Source organism: Amphiura filiformis, chromosome 11 (assembly GCF_039555335.1).
Source record: "Amphiura filiformis chromosome 11, Afil_fr2py, whole genome shotgun sequence".
Classification (NCBI taxonomy): domain Eukaryota; kingdom Metazoa; phylum Echinodermata; class Ophiuroidea; order Amphilepidida; family Amphiuridae; genus Amphiura; species Amphiura filiformis.
This window is the reverse complement of record NC_092638.1, coordinates 42,335,910-42,346,893: the sequence shown is the minus strand read 5'-3', so window position 1 is coordinate 42,346,893 and position 10,984 is coordinate 42,335,910. Positions and strand designations below refer to the sequence as shown.

At 35.8% G+C, this 10,984-nt stretch overlaps 1 protein-coding gene across 1 annotated transcript in view; it reads left to right on the top strand.

The window, feature by feature from the left end:
* The window catches only part of LOC140163691 (inactive rhomboid protein 1-like), a 133,909-nt gene that overhangs the window by 81,746 nt on the left and 41,179 nt on the right, over positions 1-10,984 (top strand). Inside the window, exons 4-6 of the mRNA XM_072187007.1 lie at positions 388-599; positions 2,085-2,279; positions 2,772-2,882. Coding sequence (XP_072043108.1) covers positions 388-599; positions 2,085-2,279; positions 2,772-2,882 — 518 coding nt within the window. The remainder of the gene's footprint in view (positions 1-387; positions 600-2,084; positions 2,280-2,771; positions 2,883-10,984) is intronic.

Below are 10,984 nucleotides of genomic sequence, written 5' to 3'. Positions count from 1 at the left end.
ACAGTGGGCTAATGGTTAGGTCATGAGCTTCATAATCCAAAGGCCCACCACAGCCAGTGTAATGTGTCTCCTTGGACAAGACAGCTAAATTCCCAGTTGCTTCACTCCACCTAAGTGTAAAATGGGGAGCTGCTGGGAGTTATCACAATCCAAGTTGGCTGAGAGTACTTGCACATCAGTTGCAGACTTGGTGAAGCAGAAATGATCCTGACATATCCTAATGGCAGCGGAATAATTTGTTGAAATGGGCTGGTACTAAAGTGTAGCACACATTAAATCATTTATTTATTATTTATTTATGGAATGATTAGAGTTTTCCCAACCAACAGATCTCGAAGCTAGAAAATAAAATTGAGTATCTAATTGATTTTGTGTTTATGTTTACAGCCAGACCAGGTGTTGCTCGCACATTACCTCGAGATGAGTCGGACTCAGCAGCAGCAGCACGGCAGCCATTAACTTCACAACTCAGCACAGGAACCATGGGAACAGTGACAAGTAGTATATACCAGAAACAACTTTCACATAGAATGATAAGACAACGTAGTAAAAGACAATCCGTAGCTAGAATGGGATGGGATGCTGTCAAATCATTAAAGGTAATAGGCAGTCCAGATCAATGAAAAACAGCACCAAATATTACCAAATTAGCCAAGAGATCTACTCTTTTGTGTATCTAATAAACAAAGTAGAACAAATTATGTTCTTATTGCATTAAATTTCCCAGTTTGCCTGATAAATTCTACTACTTTTGCGACATAGTCAGCTTCATTCGCCATTGTGGTAGTGTTTGTATGGCAACAGGACAAATGAATTAGATTTAGGAGTGTGCTTGCCTTTATTATTCAGCAATATATTAAGCTATGAAAACAATGGTACACAGTAAAGTTTAATGTGCTAAAATATGAAATTCATTTAAATTTATTTATTCATACATGCTTAAGGTGGTACTACACCCCTTGCTAAATTTTGTGACCAATTTTGCATTTTTCTCAAAAAATAACTACACACTGGTAACAAAAGTCATTATTTTTTGAGAAAAATGCAACAATAGTCACAAATTTATCAAGGGGTGTAGTACCACCTTCAGTACATTCAGTAAGCATTTTAGTAATATTTGGTGCTGTTTTTTTAAGTCCCTTCATTTCATCATGGGTTGCTCAGTGTGTGATTAGCTGGATCTCGGCGATCTACGTTGATCTATGTTGTTGGTCCAGATTCACTTTGCAATGTATGTGTTTTGCACACAGAGAACAAAAGAGTGTACCTGTATATCATTTTGCGCCTGTATCTAAGTGCTACAAAAACAATTGGACTTGCCTGTCGTCTATCAGATGATAAAGGATCGTAAAAACAAAAATTTATATAATTTATTCTCATTCTTAGTCAATTAAATATTGTTTTAATAACTAAACACTGTTTTATTTAGTTATTAAGTTGCCATCATGAAAACTCCCCTTTTTCTGAAATGAAAGAAACTTGTTTTCCATTTTAGTTGCACGTACTGCCATCTCGTTCACGTATTGTGCTCTAGGATGCTAGCACCTCGACAAGCGTCTTCCGTCTACTATGTAATAGACGGCATACAAAAACCATTGAAATTTAGCGCTAACAAGCTAAGCCACAGCCACTGACTAAGAATATTATGGTTATTTGGAGTCTGGATTCTTATATAGCTCTTTGGGATGAATGTACATTGCCTTTACATTGGGCACAGTAACAAATCAAAACTGAGATGCTGTACAAAGGAATAAATAAACATTAATTGCGCAACCAGTTATTTCTGAAATATCATACATACATACATACATACAACGGCATTTATATAGCGCAATTTCAAAGACATGATCATTGCGCTGTGTAAACTTGCAATAAATTTACTGCATCAGAAAAGCTACTAGAACGTCTTGGGACCATATTATAACGTAGGTAAATTTGTCTCTAATAAACGGCCCTTATGAAAAAATTAGGTAAACCAGGTAAAAAATAAGCACCCACCCAAGATGACTTTGTAAAGTGCCCTGGGCGTTTATTAGAATGAATACAGTAATTATGATGTCATGTGACCTCTTTATTTTTCACAGAGACCTGTATCTAAACCAAGCCTAAGTCATGGATGCATAGTACAACAGCGCCCTCCATTAATACACAGTCGTTCCTTCGCTCCGGCTAGTCTACAAGTAGACGGGGAGGATGAACCAGATGCTGTTAGTCTAGACCCATCACAGTTTTTCTCCACAAAAGATGGCGATAGCCACCAGTTTTTCTCACCAAGTGTGGTAAGATGATGTCAAGATGTACATATTTGTAGGAATGTAAAACTTAGCAAGTGTTCACAATGGGTGATTTCATTTGAAAACCACACTCCCTCTGTGGTAGACTTAGCTAAAGTCTTCCAGAGGGAGTATGGTTTTCAAATAGAAGATACAATTGGATAATTTCCTTTTGAAATACTCACTTCAGTTGTGGAAGGTATAATAGGGGGGAGTATGGGTTTCAAAAGGTAGCCAATTCCATTTTGAAAAACATACTCCCTCTGTAGAATACTTTTCTTCAATCTTCAACAGAATGTGACATATTTCAAAGGGAATAGCCCAATGTTTATGTTTGTTTTAGTGTTTGTTGTCATGCATTACAACCAATCACACTCTTCTCAACTGATGAATGTGAATGTTTGTCAGTGTGTTGATCATTCTGTCCATCCGTTGTCTTGTTTACGTGTACATTTGTTTGTCTCTGTATTTGTTTGTGTGTATGTTTATATGTTGTAGGGACGGGTTGCTGTAAGTTTTGGCCCAACAACGCATATCTCAACTGATACTGATAATGATGCTGGCCCATCAACATTATCAACATATATCTCAATGTCACCATTAAGAATGGTAAGTTACTGCTCAGCCCTATTTTCAGATTTTGATGTAAACCGTTCAATTTTTGTTTACTGACATGGTGGGATATGTGTTTCAGTTACAGGATGGTTATTTGTAACTCTTCTGAAAGACCCACCTGTAACTCCTGAGGAGTGTGATAGCTTGCTCTCCTAAGATCCAATTGAAATTCCCCAGGTGTGTGTTTTATTGCTCTTCTGAAAGACCCACCTGTAACTCCTGAGGAGTGTGATAGCTTGCTCTCCTAAGATCCAATTGAAATTCCCCAGGTGTGTGTTTTATTGCTCTTTTGAAAGACCCACCTGTAACTCCTGAGGAGTGTGATAGCTTGCTCTCCTAAGATCCAATTGAAATTCCCCAGGTGTGTGTTTTATTGCTCTTCTGAAAGACCCACCTGTAACTCCTGAGGAGTGTGATAGCTTGCTCTCCTAAGATCCAATTGAAATTCCCCAGGTGTGTGTTTTATTGCTCTTTTGAAAGATCCACTGCAAATTATTTGGGATTGAAATTTGAAGTGCTCCAGAAAGCTGCTTACAAGTAATGCACACTTTCTAATGCGTTTGTAACATCTCTCCTAACAACTCATTTGAACATGATTAGGAGAGTTATTTGCAGTCCATGTGCCATCTACAGTGCAGCACAGAACAAGTCACAATCCTGAGGAATTTCAGGTGGCACTTTGAAAAGAGCTGTGAATCCATACCCTTATAACTTAAACCCTGAAACATTGATATTCACATTTGAATATTCCATGCTTTTATCAGGTGGCGTCATAGGTAAAGTATAGCAAAGGTTCAAACCTGTATTTTACAGGGCGTAGTGGCCATCTCTCTTTTAAAGCAACTTGGTGCTAGACTGTGAATAATGTTGTTGTGTTCCGCATATTACGTATCGCGTTGGCATTTTACACGCCCGGGATATGCAAATCGCCTTTATACGCGCATCTCGCTGTTACACGTATCGTGCTTACACAATACGCTCTCACTAACTAGATATAAAGGCATTCACTGCCTAGAAACGAAAATATATCGGGTTAGCGGTGTTCTTTGATGTTTCCTTCAGTGATATGATAAGATAGCACCTCTACCAGGGTTCAAACTGTCAACACACCCATTATGAATGTGAACCACTAGGCCACTATGCCACCGGATTGATATATTCCAGGAATTGGATACAAAACTTGTTGGGACACTTGTTAATATTTTGGCACAGCCAAATCAAGTAAACAGAATAAAATTCCCAACCTCCATTATATCCTCTTTCTCCCTGCTGTCACTGAGTAAGATTTAGGGGAAAAGATATTGAATCTGGGGGAAGGAATTACTATTGTGCTGTCTTAATTTATAGACCACATTTCAATCACCAGACTTGTTTGTATATATCTGTTTCTTCCCTTGCACATTTTCTCAAATATTAATTCAGGTTTTTATCATCGCAGAATAAAGAATAAGTTACCTTAAAATCTTATTATCATTATGATTAAACCCCTGAAGGAAATTATTGACATACTCAATACTCAAGTCATGAGTAGACCGTCATATGGAATTAGGGAGCCATTTTTCTGCCATGTAAGCAGCGTTCATATTTTTGGGGTCAACTCATGAGCTGTTTTCTCCCCAGGAATTCAGTGACCTGAATTTGATGAATTTGCAGTCATTTCCACAAAAGTACGTCATGCATAAATTGATTTCATAAGTCAGTATCCTTTCAGAATGCATGAGGATCGCAAAATATGTCTAGGGGAAATAAACAAGAAGGAAATAGAAATGCTGAGTGGCTGGCTGGCTGGCTGGCTGGTTGGCAAGATGACCAGGTTTTTATTTTTCAAAGGGTTAAGGGAGAATGTAAATATGGACTGCTGGAGAATCTAAGTTGATTTCCCCAGGAAGCATTTAGGGGTCAAGATGGTTCATGCAGCAGATGATAGTAGTGGCATGATATTCCCTACAATTTGCAGCAAGCAAAAGTTTTGAATAAGCAAAACAACACAGTTGAGTTGTCTTTTATTACCGTCTTACCCGTCTATTTTACAAGATTAGGAATGTTATTTATAATATTCTAGAGTATCTTTGATATCTTCCTGAGGAAGCAGGTTTAGGTCAGGACAGGATGGGGTCATGGGGGAGGAAAAAGGTAGTAGTGTAGTATTATACAATGTAGCTAGTGGCTACAATTTGCAATGAGCAAAACTTGACATAATTAGCATGATGCATCTTGTACAGATTAGAAATAAGCTGTGATGGAGGCTATCTGGAGCCTGGATGCTAGATATCTTTCTCTCCGTAATCTTCCAGTTTTGAGTCATGGGAGCAATAAAATATCCCTTTGCAACAAGCAAATGTTTTGAAATAACAAAATTGGGCTATTGGTATGTATCACCTCATACATCAATAGGCCTATTATTTCTTACCAGCATAGAAATTTAGAGCAAAAGCATGTCCAGTATCACTATCATCCTGGTGAAATCATTGTATGTAAAAGCTGGGGTCATGGCTAAGAAAGTGCACTACTACAGCCAGCAATTACAATTAGCAACAACCAAAACTTCATTGCTATTAAAATTGGATCAATGGTTGTCTGGTTGATGTGTCATAATTATTTGTCCCGTCCTCATCAGGTTCGTTATGTAAATGAGATGTTAGAGATTATTGATATCTCCTGATCTTCATGAGAAAACAAATTAGGATCATAATGGGTTTACGGTATGTGAAGCAGTAGTGGTTCAGTATTATGGTTGGAAGCCATAATTGGATTTGAAAGTAAAACTGTATAAATTAGCAAATTGGATTAATGGATAAAATGAAACAATTTTTGTTTGGTAGTTAATTATGAGTTCAGGTTGGGGATTGTAGACATCAAGCATGTGCAATGCAGTATGAATAGGTATACAAGTTGTAACAAACACATGTGACAAAGTTGCAACAAACACATGTGACATCATCAAGCTAGAATTACATCATGGATTTCTCTTAATATTACACTTAACACACAGATATATTTAGTTTCTGAGTTTGTTATTTTCAGCAGCCACAGCCCCTATGCTACATGTACATACAATAAGATCAAGGAAAATTAGTCAGAATGTTACTGAAAATAATTAATAATCCATCAATATTGCCCCTTAGAATCGTTCAAATTCTTTTAATATTGTTTTTGCCAAAGATTATCATATTGTGGGAACTGTAAATATAAAGTTTAACATTTTCAAGCATATTTTTGCCGGTAAATTTTGCAGTTGAATTAAGTGACGGGAAAAATAATGTTGACTTTGCATGAGGAGTGACTCTTTGTGCTTGCTGGCATTGCATATGATGTTGTTTTATTAAAGTCACTAGACAGCTATCAGTATTCTATGTGTATTCTTAATAGTGGCATTAACATTTGAAGAGTTACGATAAAAAACATGATATACACCAAGTGCTGCCTCATGTTATTTTGATCATTTTAGTTATTGAGAGTCTTATTATTTTGTATGTTAGTGTATGTATTTCAATTTTGAATGGACAATAGCTTTTATTACCATATATTGGCACTAATATTAGTGCCCTCAGTAATAAGCAGGTATAATAATAAGATAATGATAGTGATAGGAAATTACACAAGGCAACTTTTGGGAATATGGAATATTTGCTTCTAAAAATGTCATTTTGGTTAGCATCTGACAAGGAAATTTGAAATGAACTGAATCAAAAAGGAGAAAAAATGCAAAAGCATGGAGAGGGGAAGAGTGTTTTATTTTAAAAATTGCAGCTGGTGCATTGCTTGTAGAGTGAATCGTTAATGTAATTGAGAAAATGTGGTAGAAGATGTAAAGTCAGACTTTTCAATTAAGATGTGCTGGGGGGGGGGGGTAAAATTCTGTAAGCAGATTAGTTGCAAGCTGAAAACTGGTCTTGAATTGAAACAACAAAAGCAGGGACATACTCAGAGTGGGCTGGCCTGGGAGGCAGAAACCCTTTCAGATTAATATTCATTTGGTCAGAAAAGAAGAAGAAGAAAATGGTAAAACATCCCTTTTTGAAGTGCCCAAACAAAAGAAACCTATGTAGTCTAATTTTAGTCCCCTTTTTGAATTCCAATATCAACTCATTTCACAATGAAATTGCATTCAGAATAAGAACTGCTCCCATCGGAACACCACAGTGCCAGAGAAAAAAACAGTAGAGTGGTCACTTGGGATATGTTATGTTGTGGAAGGGTTGCAACTGGGTGAATTGTTGATCAAAAAGGGACTACAAAATAGGCTAACATTTTAACAGTACTGGCTCTACATTTTGAAAACTGATATAAACCTCCCCAAAACATTAAATGATTAATGTAATTCAATAAAATTGTGACAATTACTAATCATCATATGCCCTTTTCCATTATATTTTACATAATGCATGCAATTAAAACCATCATCATAACAAGTGAGTATAAACAAAGGATTTTGAGCACAGTGTAAGAATGTGCTACAAAATACTATAATGGAACAGGAACATACAAATTGCTTTATATAACATGATGGAGCCTAATGAGTTACTTGATTGCTTTCTGCATCATTCAAATGATCATATCTTGAGAAGCATCAGTCAAATATTGCAATGTGATTTTCAGCATAGTATTACCAGGTAAATGGAGAAGAATATAGGATGAGAAGAATGGATGCTGCTCAATAAAATGACCTCTTTTGCATTATACATATATGCTAATGTTTGGGGTTAACTGTGTACTTTTTATATTTTCGCATACAGAATTTGTTTAAAATTTCCAAAAAAGTGGACTTGCAAATGTTGGTATTTTTGTGAAATTTGTGCCTTAACAATGTTATTATGGCAAAAGTTCATTTATGTGTTGTTAAATTAGCAACTTAAGCTCCATTTGCAAAAATAAACCCTCGCGAAAATGACCACTTCAGTACCCATTCAGTCATTCAACCATCAACCAACGCTTTGCCTGAGTGAGTGAGTGTGCATGTAATATAAACCTAGTCTTGTCCTAGCCTAGTCCTAGCCTAGCCTATACACCTACCCTACCTATACATTTCTGCAGTAGTTTTATCAGCTGTCCTCGCCGCCAATATTGAAATACATGAGGTGTGAAAGAAATACAAAATTAGCGATTGAATTTTGCCTTAGGGACGCACCGTCTCTATGCATGAGCTTATGAGACATAAAATGTTGTATTGTGAGTGTACAAGGCAGGTAGATTAGTTAAAAGAGGCTCACTGAATCCACACCGTTTGATTATTGTTGAAAACCCCAATCCCCATTTCTCCGTATTAATATTTTGTTGAATAATTATTGTGAAGCTCATATTACTTCACAAATTATACATTTTGTCACAAACTAGGACTACAATATGATCCAAGCATTTTTACAACAATTAATCTTTTTAATTAGGGCCCAATAATTGTAATTTATTCAAAATCTTTGTTATTTTACTTATTATTATTAAGAAGAAAATAAACATCTTTACCAAAAATCAAATTACATAATAGTGAAATCAGGCTTTGAGCTTGAGTTCTACTGTACGATGGACACCATAAAATGTAGGTTTTTAATGTTTTTGAAGTGAATCCTATTGAATTTATTTGAATGTTAACTCTTTCTCCCAATCAGTTCAAACTAAAGGATTAGGATTTTAATTCAGTTTCATTTGGCTAAAACAGAATAATATTTGTTTAATTAAAAAAAGATTGGTGCTGTATTTTGCTGATGTTGGGAGTAAATGTGGAAGCATTTCAAAGCTGCCAACTTTGAATTTTTTGCAATATCATGTGAGTGATCGACATGTGGCAACAAGCAAGCTTTCCATTGCCAGATTTGCTTGACATGATTTCAATTGACTTGAGGGCAACAGCACAATTGAAACCAGTATTGATTCCTCAAGATTAAAACCCAAGTCAAAATGCTATGACATTATTGCATTTGTCTCCAGTAGGTAGATGTCAAATGGTAGTTTTAGTTGAATTTCCGCTGAATATCGAACAGATCAGTTGTATAAATATTGCCTCAAATGTTTCTATCCAATTATACATTCATTAAAACTACATTCAGTTCAAGGATTGTGAGTCAGGACTGAAGGTAGCAATTTACTTTTTTAATGGTTGGTTATTATTCTAATAGCCTAAAACTCCTATATGCTGAGTCTACACCCTCTGTATAGGATATTAAGGACATGTAAGGATTTCAAATGGAATAAGCCATTACCAAGTCAGATATTTGGGTACTTTCTTGATTTTGTCAGGCAAGAATAGTAAACATTTTACTAAAGTAAGGATATTTCTGTTTACCATTACATAGGATTGTAGGAATGTGGGTACCATATGTCTGTGATGAAGGGGCCCTGTAATCCTGAAACCTGAACATGATTGACCAACAGCAGTGGGTGTCGGTTACTCACTCTTATTTCATGTTGTGTCTTGTTAGTTAAGGTTCATATTCAAAACAACAAACAGAAACAACTTACAAGCATGCCAAATCATTTCTATATTTGTATTTTGAAAAGCAGAATAACTACATATCTTGATCTTTATGTTTGATACATCTATAATGTACATGTATGTGACTATTTCCTTTATAAAACTGATACCTAAACCTTACATGATTGACCAACAGCACGAGGTATGACTTACTCAAATTTGCGTCAATTTCATGTTTCATCTGTTAGAGTATGACTGGAACTGGGTTCAAGACAAACAGGCAAAGCAACTTAATGGTTTGTGTGACCTGGTTTAAAACAGCATCATTCCCCCAGTTTACTCCAAACAAGCAAAGTAACTATGTTTTACGGTGACCCAATTAACAGCGTCACTCCCTACTTTATCCCATAAAATTGCAGATTTTGGTATCAGGTGAAAGCTCACATGTTTCTTGTAACCCCAGTGAAATTTTAGGTCTAGAATATGCTTCTTTTAAGCGGTATGAACAAAACATGATAGTTTGATGGTTACCACCCTGCAAGTCATCACCATTCATTCTATTTTACATTTTGTTGCTTCTAACATCCAAATCATTGGAACAGTTCAACTCAAAACTTGAATAAAAATGTTTGAGGGATGGGTCTCAATGTGAAGTACATAGTATAGTAAACACCATTGTGTTACAATCATACAGTGCACCTTTAATATAAGCATATAGACATTGCTATATCGGATACTAGGAATTTCTATGAAATGGATACTGAAACTGAACATGATTGGATATCACCATTTGGGTATTGTAGTTTCTCACCTTCAGTATCTGTTTAATGCTGTACATAGTGAAGTTACTTAAGGTGTATTCAAAGCACAGTGTATTTTGAAAAGCAAAATCTACACTCTAAAAATTCCTGACATGCATATTAAACACCTTAACTTGCACTCTCTTATACGCATGATTTTCTTCTTAAAAAAGCTGAAACACAAGACGATTGATCAAGGCAATGGATTGGATATCCATTTCTCAATTTCATGTCATGCCATACTGTGTTAGGTGTATATAAGATACAATATTTAAGTATTTCAAGTGTAGAGTCAATATATTTAAACTTTGTGATAGGATGTTGTTATTAAAATGTGTCTACAATTGATCATATTTCCATTGAAAGTGATGTAGAAACTCAACATGATTGATCAACAGCATTCCCTACTCACTCACAATATCTCACATGTTGTGCCTGTTAGGCTCAGCATGTGTTATTTATCGGCAGATCATAAGAATATTGATGTATCTGCTTACAGCATAGTATACATGTGTTGGATAAGTGAAGACTGGTTGGCTTGTCAGAGATGTACCATGACATTTCATTATAGTAAAAAGAAATGCAACATGTACCTAAGTGGTATACTTTACTTTTCAAACAGAAACTAGTCATCTTTTTAAAGGCACTATCAATGATTCTGTAAATCTGATAAACGTCATCAAAAAGCTGATTTTTGCGTTTTTGTACAAGTAGTAGTAGTAGGCTTAAGTTACTTTGTAAGTGATGGGAGGAAAAGGGATCTAAATAAGGATCAATTTGATGTTTTAGTCAATGTCTCTGTCTGTATGGACACTGGCAGCAACACAACTGAATGTAGCTTCATATCTGCACTGCCATGACTGCACTCTATTTTCTTCCATTTTGTCAAA